Source organism: Trichomycterus rosablanca, chromosome 5 (genome assembly GCF_030014385.1).
Source record: "Trichomycterus rosablanca isolate fTriRos1 chromosome 5, fTriRos1.hap1, whole genome shotgun sequence".
NCBI classification, from domain to species: Eukaryota; Metazoa; Chordata; class Actinopteri; order Siluriformes; family Trichomycteridae; genus Trichomycterus; species Trichomycterus rosablanca.
The window spans coordinates 1,523,318-1,547,572 of NC_085992.1; the positions used below are offsets into that span (position 1 = coordinate 1,523,318).

A 24,255-nucleotide genomic window follows, 5' to 3' on the forward strand; every position below is an offset into this window, starting at 1 on the left:
GCGGGAGGAAAGAAGGCGCGCGCTGACTGGGTAGCTAAGCTAACAGTATCGAATTCGTTCTGGTAAGTTATTACGGTTTGATCATAATTATCGATTTAAGAGGTGATAAGACCGGAATCTTCACACTTGTAGAGTTTATTAAGCTTACTGTCATTAATATAAATGTCATATGGTAGTCAAGCGTTGAGAAAAATAGTAGTAGACTGACGTTCTACATCGCATACTACACTACAGTACTAAGTAGTACGCCAGTGTAGTCATCCGCCTGATGTGGCGTACTACTTTTTGCGTACTACTTAGTACGGTAGTATGCGGTTTGTGCACTCTGTATCTGCTTATTAATAGCGTTCCATATTTAAATAATTATTAAATATAAATATGGGTCGCATTTAATGCAATACTACGATTGGTAATCTTGCAAAGATGCACGCCATGGCCAGAAGTATAAATACACACCTTCTTCATCACTACATCACATTACTTTTATATCCACTTATTACTAACAGATGTATAAATTTGACATTGACAAACTTTAGCAATAAAATATGATCCTATGGAAACAAAACCTGGCTAATAGGTATAGTTTCCACAACTGAGGAATTTCATTAAGCCAGATTTTTGCTGGAGTCATCTAAAGCACACGACCACAGGACTCTGGAGCAGCCTGACCTGCAGATATGTGTTGGAGCAGATCACTGTCTAATTGAATACAGGTTCAGTTCTCAAAATTGCTTGTACACACAGAGAGAGAGAGTAGGTGAGGACAAGGACGGATTAAGGATAGTCTGGGCCCCTGGGCAAAGAGTTCCCCTATTTTTATTTCTGCATTTTCTACCAATTTATTGGACCCCTGAGTGCAGTCGAGGTGGGGGGTATATTGCTGCTCACGCCTCCTCCGACCCTGGGCGTGCAGCCCTTAGCGGAACCCTTTATCACCCATGCGTTCTGCACTGGCGCCTCTATCTGCCAATCAGGGTCCTTACACAGCGTTTGTGTCCCCACGCACATAGTCCGGTCATCCCGCCCTAGCAGAACCGTGTCTGCTGCAGGCACCGCCAGTTATGCCCTCTGGTGGCGAACCGAGGAGTTCAGAATCTCGGCGCTGGTCCTTAACGTTCTAAGCTCAGGGGTGTTGTGTAATGGCTGACCCTGCACTCTGGGTGGATAAGGTGGTTCTGGTGTCTAGTAGAGATGGGACGATCGATCGGCTACGAATCGGTATCGGCCGATTTTTAATCAAAATATGCGATCGGCGATATTTTCTAAAAGTAGCCGATCCGATCGTGTGATCTATAAAGATCACGTTAAGTTAACAGCTCAGTGGATCGATCCAGACTTTGAGCTACGAAGCACCAACCATCACATCACCATTCATCAACCATCGTACAGAAACCATCGTGAAAGCTCTTACGATGTAATTTTGCCGATTGTAATATTTACTTTAAAAAGATAATTCGACCCGGTCACATCTGAGTGGATTCTATCAGCACGTTATATAAACTCCTGGTTCACTTTGGTAAATCGTGAGCGGTTCTTACTTGTGATGTAGATGAGAACAGAAAACGTTACAGAGCCAATCAGAGGCAAAAGTTTATTCATTACCAAATTCGTTAGTTCAGGATCATCTGCTGAACTTTTAGAAAACGTTTAGCTCCTTAGACGGAACGAGTCCGACTCGGTTACAGATCTGTGGTAATAACAGTGTAATGAAGCTTTTTAATGTAAGAGAGTCACACAGAATGTTCTGTAGTAGCTGGTGTTTATTTAAAACCACGACATTTAATTAATAACAGTAAACACGGAGAGATAACCGAGAAGAGACACTTACGCTTCACATAAAAACGAATCAACTCATGAATCACTTATAGCGATACTGTGAACAAAGCGTCTCTTCTAAAAGCACACACACACACACGCACACGCGCTGCTCCGGTTTATCTTTACTGTGAGGCTCTTTTTAAGTTTATTTACTGCTAAACCCCCCCCCCCCCGATCGGAATCGACTATCGGCCGATGTCCCTGAAAGGAGATCGGAATCGGTGCCAAAAACCCCGATCGGTCCATCTCTAGTGTCTAGTTGTTAAGGTACTGGACTAGTAATCAAAAGGTGGCTGGTTCAAGCCCCACCACTCCCAGTTTGTCACTGTTGGGCAGGGTCCTAACCCTTAATTGCTTAGGCTGTGTACTGTCACAGTACTGTAAGTCACTTTGGATAAAAGGCGATTGAATTTTTGAGCTGAAGCGTCTGCCTTGCTGGAAGATAAATCACAACTGTCTCGTTCTACTCCTTAAAGGTTTGTTCCTGAGAGGAGGATTTGTGCTTGCTGAAATGGCCCGAGATTACAAATCCGGAGATCTGATCTTCGCTAAGATGAAAGGTTATCCTCACTGGCCTGCACGGGTGAGCATGCTGATCAAAATTCATATTATTATTATTTATTAAGGCTGCAGTTTGTTCCGCTCGGTTGTACAGTGCGTCCTTGTTCTTCTGATATCCTGTATTATTATTATTTATACATTTTTTTCAATCAGATCGACGACGTGCCGGACGGAGCCGTTAAGCCGCCCACCGCTAAATTCCCCATCTTCTTTTTCGGGACTCACGAAACGTAAGTCGTCAAGGGTCTAACCAAGCTCGTCCGTGGTTTATCAGAACTGTAGTTTCTGAACCTGATAGAATAATTATGTTAATATTTATTTTTTCCTTTCGTTCTTTCAGAGCGTTCTTGGGTCCCAAAGATATTTTCCCATATTTACCCAACAAAGACAAGTACGGCAAACCCAACAAGAGAAAGGGTTTCAATGAAGGATTATGGGAGATTGAAAACAATCCTAAAGTGGAACTGACTGGAAAAAAGGTGCGGTACACTCGGAGGGGGGGTTGGGGGGTTTCCACACTTCATCCAAATTCTTCATTCTAGACCCGCTAGGATTTTTGAACTTGTCATTGTTATTGCATTATTGATCAGACACGGAGCCGTATCGCATACAGAGAGCCACGCTAAGCTCTATTTGGCTCAGCTGAGATTCAAAGGCGGGGGGGGGGGGTTGGTCCACATGGAGCCTAGAGTGGCTCTCTGTACACGATACGGCTCTGTGCAGATTGGACACGTGATGGAGGCGGCGTGTGGTGGTCCGGCTCTCCTTACTCGGATCGGGGGTTGTTCAAACGGCATTGGATATGACAGTCGGGAATTGGATATGACTATATAGGGAGATTTACATTTTCGGCATTTAGCAGACGCCTTTGTCCAAAGCGACTTGCATTACAGTTACAGCATACAGTCTGAGTAATTAGGGGTTAAGGGCCTTGCTCAAGGACCCAATAGCAGCAACCTGGCAGTAGTGGGGCTACTTGAACCAGCGACCTTCTGATTACTAGTCCAGTACCTTAACCACTAGGCTTCAGATTTCCCAAAATGAATGGGTAAAAATCCAGAAGGATACCTGCAGACCCTCTTAAAGAACTCGAGTCCAGAATGAAATTGCAAGCATGGCATGGGGCGGCACGCTGGCTCGGTGGGTAGCTCTGTCGCCTCACAGCAAGAAGGTCCTGGGTGCGTGGTTTTACTCCGGGAGCTCCAGATTCCTCCTACAGTCCAAAGACGTGCAAGTGAGGTGAAGCGGAGATTCTAAACTGTCCACGGCTTTGACCTCGATATTAAACTCGAACGGATGAATCTTGCGTAATAAATACATTCGAATTTTCTGATCTAGGTGATGATGGAAGCCGTCTCTGATAAAGAATCAGACGGCGTCCCGGAGGAGGAGGAGGACGCCGGGAACGAAAAGACGCAGGAGAAGAAGAAGTCCCATAAAGTATGAGTCTCTTTCTCACTGTGAAGTACTGAATGTAGCATGGGATTCCCAACGCACCGCTTCTAGGTGTCCGGCCTGTGCCCAGGCATGCTAGTGCCCAGCGACCGTATTTACTCCATATTAGGAGTTATAACTCTGTTATTTAATGACGCTTATAACCTCACGGTGTGTTAGAAATAGTTGTAAAATGGGCCGCTCAGGTGGCGCAGCGGTAAAACACCAGAGCTGGGATCTGGAATACATCGAGCAGCCACGTGAACGACGATTGGCCGCCTGTTGTTCATATAGGGGTGGGGTATTAAGCCGGATAGGGACCCTCTGCTGGCTGATCTGCATTGCACTTGTCAAAGTGTAGGTGACGAAATGCATACGGGTATACAGTGTATCACAAAAGTGAGTACACCCCTCACATTTCTGCAGATATTTAAGTATATCTTTTCATGGGACAACACTGACAAAATGACACTTTGACACAATGAAAAGTAGTCTGTGTGCAGCTTATATAACAGCATAAATTTATTCTTCCCTCAAAATAACTCAATATACAGCCATTAATGTCTAAACCACCGGCAACAAAAGTGAGTACACCCCTAAGAGACTACACCCCTAAATGTCCAAATTGAGCACTGCTTGTCATTTTCCCTCCAAAATGTCATGTGATTTGTTAGTGTTACTAGGTCTCAGGTGTGCATAGGGAGCAGGTGTGTTCAATTTAGTAGTACAGCTCTCACACTCTCTCATACTGGTCACTGAAAGTTCCAACATGGCACCTCATGGCAAAGAACTCTCTGAGGATCTTAAAAGACGAATTGTTGCGCTACAAGAAGATTGCCAACACCCTGAAACTGAGCTGCAGCACAGTGGCCAAGATCATCCAGCGTTTTAAAAGAGCAGGGTCCACTCAGAACAGACCTCGCGTTGGTCGTCCAAAGAAGCTGAGTGCACGTGCTCAGCGTCACATCCAACTGCTGTCTTTGAAAGATAGGCGCAGGAGTGCTGTCAGCATTGCTGCAGAGATTGAAAAGGTGGGGGGTCAGCCTGTCAGTGCTCAGACCATACGCCGCACACTACATCAAATTGGTCTGCATGGCTGTCACCCCAGAAGGAAGCCTCTTCTGAAGTCTCTACACAAGAAAGCCCGCAAACAGTTTGCTGAAGACATGTCAACAAAGGACATGGATTACTGGAACCATGTCCTATGGTCTGATGAGACCAAGATTAATTTGTTTGGTTCAGATGGTCTCAAGCATGTGTGGCGGCAATCAGGTGAGGAGTACAAAGATAAGTGTGTCATGCCTACAGTCAAGCATGGTGGTGGGAATGCCATGGTCTGGGGCTGCATGAGTGCAGCAGGTGTTGGGGAGTTACATTTCATTGAGGGACACATGAACTCCAATATGTACTGTGAAATACTGAAGCAGAGCATGATCCCCTCCCTCCGGAAACTGAGTCGCAGGGCAGTGTTCCAGCATGATAATGACCCCAAACACACCTCCAAGACGACCACTGCTTTATTGAAGAGGCTGAGGGTAAAGGTGATGGACTGGCCAAGCATGTCTCCAGACCTAAACCCAATAGAACATCTTTGGGGCATCCTCAAGCGGAAGGTGGAGGAGCGCAAAGTCTCGAATATCCGCCAGCTCCGTGATGTCGTCATGGAGGAGTGGAAAAGCATTCCAGTGGCAACCTGTGAAGCTCTGGTAAACTCCATGCCCAGGAGAGTTAAGGAAGTTCTGGGAAATAATGGTGGCCACACAAAATATTGACACTTCAAGAACTTTCACTAAGGGGTGTACTCACTTTTGTTGCCGGTGGTTTAGACATTAATGGCTGTATATTGAGTTATTTTGAGGGAAGAATAAATGTACACTGTTATATAAGCTGCACACAGACTACTTTTCATTGTGTCAAAGTGTCATTTTGTCAGTGTTGTCCCATGAAAAGATATACTTAAATATCTGCAGAAATGTGAGGGGTGTACTCACTTTTGTGATACACTGTATATGCTGCCCACGTGTCGGGAGGGGGGCGTGGGTCAGCTTCGTTCTCCTCGATCAGAGCGGGGATCGGCGGAGAGGGAGCGTGACGCAATCGGGCAAATCGGACGCGCCAAAAGCCGGGAGAGAAAGGGGGAGACGTCGCCCAGGTGGCGCAGCGGGAGATTCCGCTTGCACGCCAGCGCCGAGTTTCTGAACTCCTCGGTTCGAGACTCGGCGTTGCCTCCGGTCGGCTGGGCGCCGTCTAGAGGGCATAATTGTCAGTGCCTGCAGCAGATACTAACTGGCCAACGTATCTGCAAGGTGGGGGTCGGACTGTGTGTGTGTAGGTCTTCATACGCTGTGTAAGGACCCTGATTGGCGGAAGAGACGCCCGTGCAGAATGCGGGGGCGAGAAGAGGAGCGCCGTGCACGTGTCGGAAGAGGCGTGTGCAGCGGCGTGCTCTCCTCGGATGCAAATCTGGTATCTCTCAGCAGCGGAAGACGAAATCGAGTCGCTAAATCGGGAGGAAAAAGGGGAGAAAATGCACAAGCAAAAAATACAAAAAAAAAGAAATAGTTGTAAAATGAAATGTTTGTTTTAGCCCTGATGTCGATTTAGGGAAGGGGGGTTTGAGGGTGCACCTGCAAAATGACGGCGTGTTAAAAATGTGATCATACGTCTTTCTTTTTTTTACATGCATGAGCACAGGGGACTGTATATAAATCTAAATGCAGGAGGAACTATCCCAAAAAGCTTCCACATTTATTCATAAATCCTTTTAGCGTGGGACCTGAACTCTCCCCGAAGTAAATCTCGGCTGTAATTGGCGGTCGGGAGGTGGGCGGGGTTTGATTACCTGGCTCAGGTGTGTTTGGAACCGTGCAGGTGGCTGAAAGTGGTGGTGAGGAGGAGGAGGAGGAGGAGGAGGATAAAGAGGAAGGTGATGAAATGGAGGTGACTTTGGAGAAAGTATGTATTTTCGATTTATGCATGGGGGAGCCGTGGTGGCTTTTTCTCCGGTTTGTGATGAGGGTGCTGCATGCGGGGCGTGGTGAAAGGGGTGATGGGGCATGCACACACACACACACACACACACACACACCAATATAACCAAGATCTGTTTAAACTACCAACTAACCATAAAAATAAAAATGAACATATAATATGGACCAAAAATAATCCTTGTTGTCATTTTACCTGGATGGAAAAGAACTTATTTTTATTTTCTTGGTAAGATGAGGGGTCAGTTTATGATTAACCGGATAATTCCTGTCTTGAGGGGTCGGTGGGATCTCTAAGAGGTTATATCCAGGAAAAATCTGTCCATGTTTACTGTTAAGTGAGTTTAAACTGGGTTCTCTAAACCAGTGGTCCCCAACCACCGGGCCGCGGACCGGTACCAGTTCGTGGGTCATTTATTATCGGGACGCACAAGAGCAATTACGTTTCCAATACTCTTCGGGTGTTATTGTCCCCAGTCGCCACTAGGTGGGAGCAGCGTCATGCCATTTTGTGAAATTATATCTTATATAAAACCGGTCCGTGGTGCAAAACAGGTTCCAATTCCTTTATTTCAATACCTCAACCACTAAGCTACAACTGCACTCACTGACCGCGAGTCTGCAGCTCTCCTGGGGCCAGAATGGGAGTGGAACAAGTGGCAAAGGGATTACAATAGGGAACTGGAAATGACTGTTCTGGGAGGGGAAATCCTGTCCGGTTGTAATGACTGGATGTTTTGTTTTGTGTTCATATTTACAGGATTTGTCACCGAAGGAAACCACAGAAGCTACAAAAGCCAAACGAGGGAGGAAGAAGAAGGTACGGGTCAGGATGTGACAGTTTGACTTGTAATGTTCCTCGTTTAAGGTCCCGGTGTGCACCAGTAGAGGAAATACAGCTTGGGAATCGGCTACAACTAGATTGGGAGAATAAGTAAAAAATACAGACATAGAATTTTAAAAAAATGCATCAATATGTGCTGAAAATTAACATGCTGTTTTATACAAGAAGCTGTTCTGTAGCATTAAGCTTAGATTGATGCTGTAGAGGAAACATGAGACCGCTTTAAAGGGGTTACCTTTGTTTTGTTTTTCCACCGACCTGAACAAGTCAATCCGTATCTCTAAATGTTGTGAAGATGCCACACTGCACGACTTTCCACGTGGTCGGGTCGCTGTACAGTTCTCACCACACGACTGGATCTCTTGTAATCGGGAGTCTTTCAGGTCGTCCACACTACACCGACTGGAATCGCAGGCGAGCTTCTCTGCTCTCCCAAACTACGTTCTGTCACGACAACGAACGTAAGAAGTGACGAGGGGTTTAACGATACCACGTTCAAAAATACACGTCAACAAGGAGCGAGCGATCAAAGTTTGTGCGCCGATGTGCAGCGTAAAAGCTAAGAGGAAAATAAATGAATCTGAGTGGATTTGGCAACGTGAACAGCAGGGATTGTTCTGTAGTGAGTTGGAGGTTAATAAATATTGTTTGCAATGCAACATTGGTGTTGTTTGTTAAAGCGTGTGTGTGTGTGCTGATGTATTCTGATATAAACTACAGTATATTACGCCCCTGTCCCACTTTTTACACTCCTCCCCTGCGTTTCCCCTCACACCGTATCCTGCGTTCTCATTGGCTGTTCGACACAGCACTCATTGCCATTCGGGCAACTCGGATCCAGATATCTGACGAGCTATAAATCTCACTCGGATGGAGTTGTTGAGTAGTTCTCACACAGCGATTGAGAGCCGAGTTTCGATCGCCGAGCGAACGCAGAGTTGCTCCCGAGCCGACAAATTGTCGCCGAGCGACAATCGGGGTAAAAATCGTGTAGTGTGAACCAGGCATAAGTCTCCCATCACATCCTTTAAAACTGAACTAGTTTTTTTTGTGTGGTTTGTAGGTTGAAACTGAGCAGGACTCGGAAGAAGAAGCAGGAGTCGTCAGTCCCACGTCCAGCCCTGCAGGTTAATCACTGTTTATTTAAAGGAAGCTCTTCAGCGCATCGTGCTTTCATTTATTTTTTGAAGTTAACTGCAGATAACCTTTGCATCCAAAATAACTTAGTGTAAAAGATGTAAGAAGTAGGTAGATTAATCATCTTGGTGACGAGTTACGAGTTACAATATTATACAGGGCAAAAGGGAGAACCTACTAATGCTCTTCCCGTGATAATGTACACTTCTGTTTAAAATGTGACGTGTATTTTCATATATTTTCACATTTTCATTTTTAGAAGGATGAATATGTGAGGGTGACAGGACTGAGTGAAAACCTGGGGACGTGACTGAAACGTGGATTTTAACCACATTATTACACATTTTTTATATAAAATAAATATTAAAACTATAGGTGGGATCTGGAGTCACTAAACGATGCAGGAAAAAAGGATTTCTGTTAGATTTTACTTCTTTTATTTCGTTGTAAAGTGTCGTATTAGAGAGCGGGGACATGAAGGGAGTCTTTATTAACGTTGTAAATTATATCTCCTAAATTTAAAAATAGAACAACGTACAGGACACTTCACTCAATTAAAATAATGCATTATAAAGTTAATTTCCATACACATGTATACAGAAATGTGTGTGTGTGTGTTTTGTTAGGTGCAGAAGCGCCCGCTCCAAAACGACGAGGCAGGAAACCCAATGCTGAGAAGCTTCTCCTGCAGCAGCAACAGTCGACGCACGGGTGTGTTGTGGGGCTCAGAGATACGGTGTTAATTAGGAATGTTTGTTACGCAATCGAACCCTGAAACTGAAATTCAGGTCATTAATGATGAAAGCTTAAAAAGATATATTTAATAATTGGCGCTTGGGTGGCTTAACGGACCGGTATGCATGCCCATTACTGCAGGGATTTATGTTCGAATTTTAAGAGGTGCTATCGACCCGCCAGGTGTCAACACAGGCATGATTGGCTATGCCTGAAGGGGGCGGGGGGTGGCTAAAGCCCTGTGATGGATTACTGTCCTATCCGGGGTATTCCTGCCTTACTCTCAGTGTTTCCTGATGGAGCCAGACCTGTTGGGACCCTCGCCGGGGTGTTTTTAAAGACAACCAATACTTTTTAAAACACAATCTTTTATAATCCAACAAAAATCAGCAACAAATCCTGTGATATTTAATGTGATTTTCATATTTTTAGTAAGAATTTAAGAACATGAGGAGGACGGAAGGTTGTCTCCATATCGTTGCTGCAACAGTGACACCTGCTGTCAGGTCTAGAGTAGTGAGCGCAGTGGTAGCCCAGTGGTTAAAGTACTGGACTGGTAATTTGAAGGTCACTGGTTCAAGCCCTATAAAAATGCCAGGTTGCCACTGTCGGGCCCCTGAGCGACGTTCTTAACCCTCAATTGCTTGGACTGTGGTAGAGAAGTGGTCAGCAGTGTGTGTGTGTGTGTGTGTCGGTCTCAGAGATGCGGGTGGGGAACCGGTGCGGAAGCGTAAGAGAGCTTCCGAAGATAAAGCCAAGTCCTCAGAAGGAGAGGAGGAGCGGGGAGCCGAGGGGAGGAAGAAAAAAGATGAGGGTGGAAAAAGTGGAAAGAAAGACCCGGAGGTCAAGAGGAGGAGGAACGCCAAAGAGGGGAGCTCGTCTGATTCTGAGGACGAAGGGGTAAACATATGAACACCACTGTTTTTATACAGTAGAGTAATTATTTATGATCATTATAGTAACCGTGCAGCATTTATAACAGATCCTCAGATCTTTTATATCTTCATCCACAACTTCGTCCTGCCTGAATAGAACCACAGGTTAACCATCTCAGACATCTACTGGAGGCACCTTGACTGGATGACCGAGGCCCCGCCATGTATCGATGTGCAAACGTGGTTAAACATGGACATGAAATAAAAGAATGAAGGTGTTAAACCTGAAGGCTTTTCTGATATTAATATGATGATGATGTCTGAATAAATATCCTCACTGTGATTTTAGGCTGATCAGGTCTGTTCACGGTGGGTTGTTCCTCAAAAGCATCATGTTTGTATATCATAGAAGTCTTATAGGAGTGTCAGCAGTGCACGTCGTTGAGATCTCCACCACCAACCGTCCTGGACTTGTGTCAGAGCAGTTTGGAAGGAAGGTCCAACCTGAATCCATACGAGCAATACATTGAAATACATATTGTTTCCAATATTTTGTCCACCTCCTGTAAATCATTGAGTAATGTGGTCAGAAGTCTGAGCTCTCAGCTCGTGTTTGCTCTTTTTGTTGGTCAGTGACTAAACCTGGGTAGTGGTAGCTTACTGCTTAAGGTACTGGACTACTGATCATAAGGTTGCTGGTTTAACCCCCATCACTGCCAAGTTGCCACACTCTGGGCCCCTGAGCAAGGCTCTTGACCTGCATTTTTTTCCATTTATGTATGTATGTATTTGGTCACGATTAGAAAGTCACATGTGCTAAATGTTGTTGGCAGAAGCGGAGCCGTAAGTGGATGAAGCAGCCTGCTGAAGAGAAAGACGGGCGACGCAAAGCAGACGACACAAAAGAGTGAGATACACCTTCTTCCAACTGTCTCACACACACACACACACACACACACACACACACACACACACACAAAGGCATGCATAATAAACAAACGTAAGAAAAGAGGATGCTTTCATTTTAACAGCTCATAAAGTGTACGGTCAAAAATATGGAGTCGTCGGGTGTAGTGTCATGTAAATGAATAGTAAAGGTCAGACGCTGATGTTGGGTAAGAAGGCGTGACTCGCAGTCCATGTTCCAAGCCATCCCAAAAGTGTTCGGTAACTTTGTGGTTCTGTACAGCAGCCTTACTCAACCCGAGGTGCCGCCTGGCTTCGTCAGGGGTGCCGTCAAAAATATTCGGACGTTACCGATACTATGAAATAAATTCATTAAAAAGTCAACTTATCATGAAAATGTAGACCATTAGCCGCCTCAAACATCGAAACTTGTCTCACGCGCCCCTTTCCCCACGCTACAACGTCAACGCGGGTTGCGCCTATAGTGATGGCTCGTTCGCGAACGATCCGATTCTATTGAACGGCTCTTTAAAACGAACAAAAGGAACCGAGTCGCGCCTCTGGGAGACGTTTTATATACATATTTATATATATTTGTAGTTCTTATCGGCTGTAATTCATCCATTCAGCTTCCATCAGTAGAGGGAATTAATCAGTCATAATAAGAGCTGTTTATTGTCGAAATTTAAATCACTTTCAGTATTGCGAAGAGAGCAAGCGACACAAACACACACACACACACAGGTCATTACCTCATTAATGTAAATATTATAATTTTTATTCATATTTTATATTTTTGCACATGTAACTGTTTTGTATATATTTGTTCGTTTTCATTGTTATTTTTATAACTTGCTTTGGCAACACGAATGTCCTTATTTGTCATGCCAGTAAAGCTTCTTTTGAGTTTGAGAGCCGTAACCGAGCAAACCATGCAGACGATGAGCAGTGCTAGTGGTATAATGACAAATAATTGAGAAATAAACTATAAACTTGCTTAATGATGTTAAATCTGATTGGTTCATGGCGCGTATGTTTTAAAGCAGAAACAAACACAGGCACATCTCTGCACAAGAGAGGATCTTTCTGAAACTTAATGCGATGCAACCACAGTACGTCTCTTACCTGTAGTGTTTTTGTGTGTTAGCAGTCCGAGGGAGGCAGAGTGTAAGTTTTTTAATACATTTTATACTGGGGTGACTTGAGATTTTGAATACTTTTAAAGGGTGCCGTGACTGAAAAAAGGTTGAGAAACACTAACACTGGTCTACATACTATACTTCAAACTGCGACTTTAAATAAATAAACACATTCTAGTAACTAATAGATGTGGTTTAAACATCTCAACTTTTTCAGGAGAGGGGTATTTCTTCATAATGTTTTTGGGGGTTCTCATTTAGTATAAATATATATATTGACATCAATTCTACAGTCATTTCCAATTCCTGATAGTTAATCCGCTGCCGCTTGCGCAATCCCAGCCGTGTCCGATCTGCTACGACTTCACGTTACCTCATTATCAGTGTTGGGTTCCCTTATAGCGCCAGATCACCCCAGACCAGTCCTGGGAAGAGATTCTGCTGAGATCCGGACTTGTCCGTTTAAACGTTTTGCAGTGATGCGCTAGCGTGTTAGGCCGCCGCTCCACGCAGGTGCTCGGGTGGCGCGGCGGTAAAACACGCTGGCACACCAGAGCTGAAATCTCGAACTCGTCGGTTCAAAACTCAAGCTCTTCCATCCGGCAGGCTTGGTGCCTACACGAGTGATTGGTTGTTGTTCAAGAGGGGTTCCATAACTGATGCGAGTACGACCTGGCGTCTGCACAGAGACGAGGGATCATGAGGATCAGGGTGTGTCTCTCCGTACACAAAGCTGCGCTGATCTGCATATGAATTCGCCTCTTGCAGGCGTCTCGGCTCTCCTCAGTCAGGGTTGAGATCAACGTCAGTAGAAAGGAAGCGTAATGCAATCGGGTGATTGGATACGACTAGATCGGGAGGTAAATCAAGGGAAAAAAGTATAAAAATGCTAACTTTGATTAAATTGGTCAGACATGACGATGGTGGTACGTTTTCGGGTGCCAGCATTGATGGCGTCTCTCACACGTCTCACTTTTTCTGCAGTTCAGGGAAGGAGGAGGAAAAGAGACATGAGAAGAAAGCCGAGAAGAAAAAAGGTGAGTAAAATATCATTATAATCTAGTGAAGGACATAGTATTGTTTTTATTGATGGTTGTTTGGTTATCGATCTAACTCTTTGTCCCTTGGTGCTGATCGCAGAAGTGACGACTGATTTAAGGTTGCAGAAGCTGCACGGTGAGATCAAGATCTCGCTGAAGATCGATAACCCGGTAAGTTCTGCACTGTTTTAGTGCTCCAAACACACCTGATTCAGGAGTGTTTAACCACAAGGCACACAGTAACACCCTGGACGGGGCGCCAACCTGTTACCCACTTGGCCACCGCGCCCCCCGAATGTATAAACAATTTATCTTTTGATGAATTGGCTTAATCTAACACAATTTCAAACTATTTTAATAACTGGTTTGTACAACCTTGCTTTGCTGGTTAGTCCTCTACCATAACATCCAGTGCTGAAGAACAGTGGAATTTTAAGACTGTTCCTCCTTACAGAACCTCTCCAGATCATCCAGGGTCCTCCGTCTTCTCTTACATTCCCTTCTTAAGCTCAAGGGCCTTAAACTTGGGGGAATTCAGACACCTCACATACTAGAGATGCATGAACACTCGCAAACGAGGCTCCGATACCAAACATCCGATACCGTGTACCTAGTGCACGTCGCTGCGTTGTGCCCGGTTCACACGACACGATTCTTGCCCTGATTATCGCTCGGCGGCCGGTCGGCCGGGAGCGATCAAAACTCGGCTCTCGATCGCTAAGCGTGAACTATCCGACAACTCGATCCGACCGGCTCGCCGAGCGCTCGAGTTCTCTAGCACGTCAGATATCTGATCCGAGATGCCCGACTGGGAACGAGTGACATGTCGAACAGCCAATGAGAACGCAGGATACGGCGTGAGGGGAAACGCAGGAGAGGAGTGTAAACAGGTGGGACAGGGGGATAATATAGTTTATATCAGAATACATCAGCACACACACACGTTTTACAGTATTTCTGACCTGATCGTTCTCTACAGAACATAACAACAAAACACCGACATTGCAAAAATATTTATTAACCTCCAACTCACTACAGAACGATCCGTGCTGCTCGTGTTGCCAGATCCACTCAGATTCATTTATTTTTCCTCCTTGATTTCATCACATCAGCGCACAAACACTTTCATTTTTGGACGTGGTATCATTAAACCCCTCGTCACTTCTCACGTGTGTTTTTGTTTTTAAAAAAAAAAGGTATTCTAAATAGGTATCGGTATCGGCAAGTACAAAAATACATGTACTCGTACTCGGTTGGGAAAAAATGGTATCGATGCATCCCTAACACATACGTTAGTACTTCTTTCTTATGCTGTTGCATTAGGACCCCTAGGATCGTAAATGATTAGCTTATTTGCAGCACTGACGGTTCATGAACCAAGCCATTGGAGGTGGGTAGGGTAGGGTGGTACACATCAGTGCACCCTTAGTGCAGGTCCCAAGCCCGGATAAATAGCAGGGTTGTCTGAACGCAGCATGGGTCTCTCTTATAACGTTTTTAAAGAGGAAAACGTTTGTTTTTAATGTGCTTACCAGGACGTGAAGAAGTGTCTGGCAGCTCTGGATGAACTGAGCTCGCTGCAGCTCACCACCCAGCACCTCCAGAAACACTGTGAGCTCATCGCCACACTAAAGAAGGTGTGTGTGTGTGTGTGTGTGTGCTCTTCGGCTCCATGCTGAACGCCGACCTTTCTCTGACCTCTTCTTTAACATGACACGACTGTAATATCACCCAGAACTCTTCGCCTCTCTGCAGATCCGCCGCTTCAAGGCCAGTCAGGACGTGATGGATAAAGCCAACATGCTGTATAATAAGTTTAAGACCATGTTCCTGGTGGGCGAGGGCGAGACGATGATCAGTCAGGTCATCAATAAATCCATAGCTGAGCAGCGGCAGTTCGAGGAGGTCAAGAAGGGGGCGCTGAAGAGAGCCGAGCAGAGCAAGGATGATCAAAGCGCAGGTGATTGAGCCAGCCAGATCACCCAAACTGTCTGTGTTTATTTTGTCGTCCAGTCAGGATTCGGCGTGCAGGACTTGCCACCGTATTACCCAAGTCTGACCAAAATGCTTTTAGGTTTATTAGAGTCGGGGGAATTGGAGATGACTAAACTAAGAGAAATAGGGTTATTGTGAACAGACTCGTTGATGCTCGTGGCTAGCCTGCCTGGTTTGATCCCACAGAAGAGCCACAGCCCGGTCAGAGTTCCCAAATATCCCGAACTTGACTCGTTTCCACCGGAAAAAAGAGGTTCCAGACAGAGAACTAGCGGGCCAATCTGGCACCACAGAATACTGGGTTTTTCAGGCCGAACCGTGACGTCCGTCTGTGGGCGTGTCGTGTCGTACAGCACAGCGACAGCAACAACGGCGTCAGCTGGGGTCTCGTATGGAGCGTAATGCTGCATTTTTATCTTTTAAACTTCACCTGATCACATTTTGAACCGCTGATATTTTCAAACGCCTTTTTAAAAAGATGAACCGGGTGATGCGACGAGGTAAACGTGACCCGGACAGAACGGAAAACGCTTAACGTGAAAAATAAAGCGTGAAGATTTTTCAGCTCCCCGAGCTGCATGAGCACACGTGATGTACAGCGGGGCCAAAAAGTATTTAGCAGGTTCTCCTACTTAGAAAGATGAGAGAGGTCTGTAATTTTCATCATAGCTACACTTCAACTATGAGAGACAAAATGAGAAAAAAAAATCCAGGAAATCACATTGTAGGATTTGTAAAGAATTTATTTGTAAATTATGGTGGAAAATAAGTATTTGGTCAATAACAAAAGTTCAACTCAATACTTTGTAACATGACCTTTGTTGGCAATGACAGAGGTGAAACGTTTCCTGTAAGTCTTCACCAGGTTTGCACACACTGTAGCTGCTATTTTGGCCCATTCCTCCATGCAGATCTCCTCTAGAGCAGTGATGTTTTGGGGCTGTCGCTGGGCAACACGGACTCCACAAATTTTCTATGGGGTTGAGGTCTGGAGACTGGCTAGGTCACTCCAGGACCTTGAAATGCTTTTTACGGAGCCACTCCTTCGTTGCCCGAGCGGTGTGTTTGGGATCATCGTCATGCTGGAAGACCCAGCCACGTTCCATCTTCAATGCTCTCACTGATGGAAGGAGGTTTTGGCTTAAAATCTCACGATACATGGCCCCGTTCATTCTTCCCTTAACACGGATCAGTCGTCCTGTCCCCTTTGCAGAAAAACAGCCCCAAAGCATGATGTTTCCACCCCCATGCTTCACAGTAGGTATGGTGTTCTTGGGTTCTTCTTCTTCCTCCAAACACCACGAGTTGAGTTCTTACCAAAAAGTTCCATTTTGGTTTCATCTGACCACATGATATTCTCCCAATCCTCTTCTGGATCATCCATATGCTCTCTGGCAAACTTCAGACGGGCCTGGACATGTACTGGCTTAAGCAGGGGGACACGCCTGGCACTGCAGGATTTGAGTCCCTCTCGGCGTAGTGTGTTACTGATGGTAGCCTTTGTTACTTTGGTCCCGGCTCTCTGCAGGTCATTCATCAGGTCCCTCCGTGTAGTTCTGGAATATTTTGCTCACCGTTCTCATGATCATTTTGACCCCACGGGATGAGATCTTGACCCCAAGGGAGATTATCAATGGTCTTGTATGTCTTCCATTTTCTTACAATTGCTCCCACAGTTGATTTATTCACACCAACCTGCTTGCCTATTGTAGATTCACTCTTCCCAGCCTGGTGCAGGTCTACAATTTTCTTCCTGGTGTCCTTCGACAGCTCTTTGGTCTTGGCCATGGTTGAGTTTGGAGTCTGACTGTTTGAGGCTGTGGACAGGTGTCTTTTATACAGATAATGAGGTCAAACAGGTGCCATTAATACAGGTAACGAGTGGAGGACAGAAGAGCTTCTTAAAGAAGAAGTTACAGGTCTGTGAGAGCCAGAAATCTTGCTTGTTTTTGGGTGACCAAATACTTATTTTCCACCATAATTTACAAATAAATTCTTTAAAAATCCTACAATGTGATTTCCTGGATTTTTTTTCTCATTTTGTCTCTCATAGTTGAAGTGTAGCTATGATGAAAATTACAGACTTCTCTCATCTTTCTAAGTAGGAGAACTTGCACAATCAGTGGCTGACCAAATACTTTTTGACCCCACTGTAAATCCAGTTAAACACAGATACACGTTTTATTTTAGGCTGGATTTGATGGTTATTTCACACAGATGGATGTTCGTGTTGTGGAACTTTAGCGCAAAACTCCTCGCACGATAATGAACTAAAGAAAACAACAACTGATACAAACACGTCACGTCTTCTTATCACCGATAGTTAGATCGATGCTTTTTACATAAAAACAAACATCTGTAACAGCAGCACAAATGCTCGCACATAATCCACACACTCCACCATGATATCACTGCTCTTAACTCTTAGTAACGCTCACCGCTGATGACGCTGCTTGGTTCTCAAAAACTGGTGGAAACGCGCGTCGGTTCTCTACAGAACACCGAGGTTCAGAGAAACCCGAACAGAACCGGTTCAAGAACCAAGTTTTTTTTGGTGGAAAAGGGGTAACAGAGGACCCGCGTTCACCACCTACAGTGTGTGTGAGCATCAGAAGTAGAGTGTGGGGCAATAGAAGAAGGTGGCCTGGTCTGATGAATCATGGCACGACACTTAGCCAGGGTAGAGATGCTCCTCATCAAAGTCCCTCAGGTCTTTATGCTGATCAGATCATCTTTTGTACCACCAACTGTGTAATTTAAGAGACGTGAATGCGTGTGTGTGTGTGTGTGTGTGTGTGTGTGTGTACAGATAATAAAGCTGCGACTGAAGATTCCAGCCCTGAGGAGAAGACCACTGAGGCCGAGAAGGAAAACACAGGAGACCCTCCAGCCTCAGAGCAGGACAGGTAGCGTCTGTTTCGTTCGTTCGTTCGCTTGCATGTGGTTTCTGGAATGCGGTATCATGGACGGCCGTCTGATCCACTATCACGCACCACGGGAAGCTCCAGGCTCTTAGGTTTGAATCTGAGGGGTGTCACTGACGCACGGTCGGCTGTGGTGTCACTGCAGTAGCATCATTTCCTGCTCAGTTGAGATGCTACCACAAATAGTGTCTGTGGGGAATCTGCTGCTGGCTGGTGCAAAGAACTGAGCGGCAAGGGCACAGGAGCCAGAGGGGGTAGGTGCTCAATTCTACCGTCCGATACTGTAGGGCTGCAAAAATACTACAATTCATCACCTTTAGTCATGCAATCTGTCTGTCTACCAACCAACCTGTCTGTCCACCCACCAACCTGTCTATCTACCAACCAGCCTGTCTGTCCACCCACCAACCTGTCTATCTACCAACCAACCGGCCTGTCTGTCCACCCACCAACCTGTCTATCTACCAACCAACCTGTCTATCTACCAACCAGCCTGTCTGTCCACCCACCAACCTGTCTATCTACCAACCAGCCACTGAACCTGTCTGCCAACCAGCCTGTCTGTCCACCCACCAACCTGTCTATCTACCAACCAGCCACTGAACCTGTCTGCCAACCAACCAGCCTGTCTGTCCACCCACCAACCTGTCTATCTACCAACCAGCCACCAAACCTGTCTGCCAACCAGCCTGTCTGTCCACCCACCAACCTGTCTATCTACCAACCAGCCACCAAACCTGTCTGCCAACCAGCCTGTCTGTCTGTCTACCCACCAACCTGTCTATCTACCAACCAGCTACTGAACCTGTCTGCCAACCAGCCTGTCTGTCTACCAACCAACCTGTCTATCTACCCACCAACCTGTCTATCTACCAACCAGCCACCAAACCTGTCTGCCAACCAGCCTGTCTGTCTGTCTACCCACCAACCTGTCTATCTACCAACCAGCTACTGAACCTGTCTGCCAACCAACCGGCCTGTCTGTCCACCCACCAACCTGTCTATCTACCAACCAACCGGCCTGTTTGTCCACCCACCAACCTGTCTATCTACCAACCAACCTGTCTATCTACCAACCAGCCTGTCTGTCCACCCACCAACCTGTCTATCTACCAACCAGCCACTGAACCTGTCTGCCAACCAGCCTGTCTGTCCACCCACCAACCTGTCTATCTACCAACCAGCCACTGAACCTGTCTGCCAACCAACCAGCCTGTCTGTCCACCCACCAACCTGTCTATCTACCAACCAGCCACCAAACCTGTCTGCCAACCAGCCTGTCTGTCCACCCACCAACCTGTCTATCTACCAACCAGCCACCAAACCTGTCTGCCAACCAGCCTGTCTGTCTGTCTACCCACCAACCTGTCTATCTACCAACCAGCTACTGAACCTGTCTGCCAACCAGCCTGTCTGTCTACCAACCAACCTGTCTATCTACCCACCAACCTGTCTATCTACCAACCAGCCACCAAACCTGTCTGCCAACCAGCCTGTCTGTCTGTCTACCCACCAACCTGTCTATCTACCAACCAGCTACTGAACCTGTCTGCCAACCAACCGGCCTGTCTGTCCACCCACCAACCTGTCTATCTACCAACCAACCGGCCTGTTTGTCCACCCACCAACCTGTCTATCTACCAACCAACCTGTCTATCTACCAACCAGCCTGTCTGTCCACCCACCAACCTGTCTATCTACCAACCAGCCACTGAACCTGTCTGCCAACCAGCCTGTCTGTCCACCCACCAACCTGTCTATCTACCAACCAGCCACTGAACCTGTCTGCCAACCAACCAGCCTGTCTGTCCACCCACCAACCTGTCTATCTACCAACCAGCCACCAAACCTGTCTGCCAACCAGCCTGTCTGTCCACCCACCAACCTGTCTATCTACCAACCAGCCACCAAACCTGTCTGCCAACCAGCCTGTCTGTCTGTCTACCCACCAACCTGTCTATCTACCAACCAGCTACTGAACCTGTCTGCCAACCAACCAGCCTGTCTGTCTACCAACCAACCTGTCTATCTACCCACCAACCTGTCTATCTACCAACCAGCCACCAAACCTGTCTGCCAACCAGCCTGTCTGTCTGTCTACCCACCAACCTGTCTATCTACCAACCAGCTACTGAACCTGTCTGCCAACCAACCGGCCTGTCTGTCCACCCACCAACCTGTCTATCTACCAACCAACCGGCCTGTCTGTCCACCCACCAACCTGTCTATCTACCAACCAACCTGTCTATCTACCAACCAGCCTGTCTGTCCACCCACCAACCTGTCTATCTACCAACCAGCCACTGAACCTGTCTGCCAACCAGCCTGTCTGTCCACCCACCAACCTGTCTATCTACCAACCAGCCACTGAACCTGTCTGCCAACCAACCAGCCTGTCTGTCCACCCACCAACCTGTCTATCTACCAACCAGCCACCAAACCTGTCTGCCAACCAGCCTGTCTGTCCACCCACCAACCTGTCTATCTACCAACCAGCCACCAAACCTGTCTGCCAACCAGCCTGTCTGTCTGTCTACCCACCAACCTGTCTATCTACCAACCAGCTACTGAACCTGTCTGCCAACCAACCAGCCTGTCTGTCTACCAACCAACCTGTCTATCTACCCACCAACCTGTCTATCTACCAACCAGCCACCAAACCTGTCTGCCAACCAGCCTGTCTGTCTGTCTACCCACCAACCTGTCTATCTACCAACCAGCTACTGAACCTGTCTGCCAACCAACCGGCCTGTCTGTCCACCCACCAACCTGTCTATCTACCAACCAACCGGCCTGTCTGTCCACCCACCAACCTGTCTATCTACCAACCAACCTGTCTATCTACCAACCAGCCTGTCTGTCCACCCACCAACCTGTCTATCTACCAACCAGCCACTGAACCTGTCTGCCAACCAGCCTGTCTGTCCACCCACCAACCTGTCTATCTACCAACCAGCCACTGAACCTGTCTGCCAACCAACCAGCCTGTCTGTCCACCCACCAACCTGTCTATCTACCAACCAGCCACCAAACCTGTCTGCCAACCAGCCTGTCTGTCCACCCACCAACCTGTCTATCTACCAACCAGCCACCAAACCTGTCTGCCAACCAGCCTGTCTGTCTGTCTACCCACCAACCTGTCTATCTACCAACCAGCTACTGAACCTGTCTGCCAACCAACCAGCCTGTCTGTCTACCAACCAACCTGTCTATCTACCAACCAGCCTGTCTGTCTGTCTACCCACCAACCAACCTGTCTATCTACCAACCAACCACTAAACCTGTCTGCCAACCAACCTGTCTATCTACCAACCAACCACTGAACCTGTCTGCCAACCAGCCTGTCTGTCTGTCTACCCACCAACCTGTCTATCTACCAACCAGCCACTGAACCTGTCTGCCAACCAGCCTGTCTGTCTGTCTACCCACCAACCTGTCTATCTACCAACCAGCCACCAAACCTGTCTGCCAACCAGCCTGTCTGTCCACCCACCAACCTGTCTATCTACCAAACAGCCTGTCTGTCCACCCACCAACCTGTCTATCTACCAACCAGCCACCAAACCTGTCTGCCAACCAACCAGCCTGTCTGTCCACCCACCAACCAACCTGTCTATCTACCAACCAGCCACTGAACCTGTCTGCCAACCAGCCTGTCTGTCTGTCTACCCACCAACCTGTCTATCTACCAACCAGCCACTGAACCTGTCTGCCAACCAACCAGCCTGTCTGTCTACCAACCAACCTGTCTATCTACCAACCAGCCTGTCTGTCTGTCTACCCACCAACCAACCTGTCTACCTACCAACCAGCCACTGAACCTGTCTGCCAACCAGCCTGTCTGTCTACCAACCAACCTGTCTATCTACCAACCAGCCTGTCTGTCTGTCTACCCACCAACCAACCTGTCTATCTACCAACCAACCACTAAACCTGTCTGCCAACCAACCTGTCTATCTACCAACCAACCACTGAACCTGTCTGCCAACCAGCCTGTCTGTCTGTCTACCCACCAATCTGTCTATCTACCAACCAGCCACTGAACCTGTCTGCCAACCAACCTGTCTATCTACCAACCAGCCTGTCTGTCTGTCTACCCACCAACCAACCTGTCTATCTACCAACCAACCACTAAACCTGTCTGCCAACCAACCTGTCTATCTACCAACCAACCACTGAACCTGTCTGCCAACCAGCCTGTCTGTCTGTCTACCCACCAACCTGTCTATCTACCAACCAGCCACCAAACCTGTCTGCCAACCAGCCTGTCTGTCCACCCACCAACCTGTCTATCTACCAAACAGCCTGTCTGTCCACCCACCAACCTGTCTATCTACCAACCAGCCACCAAACCTGTCTGCCAACCAACCAGCCTGTCTGTCCACCCACCAACCAACCTGTCTATCTACCAACCAGCCACTGAACCTGTCTGCCAACCAGCCTGTCTGTCTGTCTACCCACCAACCTGTCTATCTACCAACCAGCCACCAAACCTGTCTGCCAACCAACCAGCCTGTCTGTCCACCCACCAACCTGTCTATCTACCAAACAGCCACTGAACCTGTCTGCCAACCAACCAGCCTGTCTGTCTACACACCAACCTGTCTATCTACCAACCAGCCACCAAACCTGTCTGTCTATCTACATCTCCACTTTCATCATCTGTGTGTCAGTATGTGTGAGGACCGATTCTTTATTGCATTTCCGTTCTATTTAGTGAAAGTGGAGATACATTATATGGACAAAAGTACTTGGACAGCACAAGTAAATACCAGCTTTAAGTTTGTGTGGAGATGTATGTTAATGAGTTTGTTCTATGTTGACAGAGTGATGACCCCAACAGAAGAAACAGCCTGATGATGATGATGATGATGATCCAGATCCACCAACATGTAAAGAAATAACCCTCACATTTAAAACCCCAAACTCAAAACTATAAGGGGAAGAAACCGCATCAAGATGTTTTAGATCCAGACGATTTTAGAGTCAAGGCTTTGTTGTTTTATTCCAAATTCCTAAAATATTTGGGACTAACAGCACATTTCAGTGTGTTCCCCCCTTTTATAGCATTTCATAGCTTTAAATCTTTAATGTTCTGCCTGTAGTGATGAGAGGAAGTCACGATGTTCTTCAGCTGCTAGAGGCGATCATTTCCATACTGTATAGACTCATGTGGAACAAATTTTTTGGTTCCGGTGGCGCACGGGGGCTTAGTGTGACGTCCTGAATGCAGACGGCTGAGAGAAACCGTGACGAAGATATTCCAGACGCCCGTTAGTCTGGTTAGTATGTTAATCTGCCGTGAGGTTAATCACATATACATGATCTACACGTACGCCTTGTTCTATATAGATTTAGAAAGTCTTACTTTCATACATGTACACGTTTCTCATTTCTACGTGGATAGAGAGTTATTTTGATACCGATTTCTGTTGTCTTGATGTTTTAGCTGCTCCTGCGCGTCTGTAAATAAGAGTTTTGTATTTTTGTGCCTGGTATAAAACAAGCTTTAATAAAGTAGTCGTGGCTTCTTTGAACTCTTTCTTTCGCCTTTCTAACACAGAACGAAACGCGAGAAATATAAACGACGTCCTCGTTAATACAGTGGTGGAAAAATGTCATCATAAACGTGGATCAGACACAGCAGCGCTGCTGGAGTTTTTAAACACCGTGTCCACTCACTGTCCACTCTATTAGACGCTCCTACCTAGTCGGTCCACCTTGTAGATGTAAAGTCAGAGACGATCGCTCGTCTATTGCTGCTGTTTGAGTCGCTCGTCTTCTAGACCTTCATCAGTGGGCACAGGACGCTGCCCACGGGGCGCTGTCGGCTGGATGTTTTTGGTTGGTGGACGATTCT

At 46.7% G+C, this 24,255-nt stretch overlaps 1 protein-coding gene across 4 annotated transcripts; it reads left to right on the forward strand.

Moving 5' to 3' along the window:
* On the forward strand, positions 1-23,932 carry psip1a (PC4 and SFRS1 interacting protein 1a). Of its 4 annotated transcripts, XM_062995477.1 has the most exons (17): positions 1-62; positions 2,295-2,401; positions 2,533-2,609; positions 2,720-2,858; positions 3,718-3,819; positions 6,685-6,768; positions 7,561-7,620; positions 8,708-8,771; positions 9,408-9,492; positions 10,218-10,416; positions 11,225-11,298; positions 13,421-13,473; positions 13,577-13,647; positions 15,012-15,113; positions 15,232-15,436; positions 18,281-18,377; positions 23,222-23,932. In XM_062995477.1, the coding sequence occupies exons 2-17, from the start codon at positions 2,330-2,332 to the stop codon at positions 23,250-23,252; spliced, it is 1,515 nt and encodes a 504-aa protein (XP_062851547.1). In that variant the 5' UTR covers positions 1-62; positions 2,295-2,329; the 3' UTR covers positions 23,253-23,932. The 4 variants fall into 4 exon arrangements, with proteins under 4 accessions (XP_062851547.1, XP_062851548.1, XP_062851549.1 ...); XM_062995478.1 differs by lacking the exon at positions 6,685-6,768; XM_062995479.1 differs by lacking the exons at positions 2,533-2,609; positions 2,720-2,858.
* The last annotated feature ends 323 nt before the right edge of the window (positions 23,933-24,255 follow it).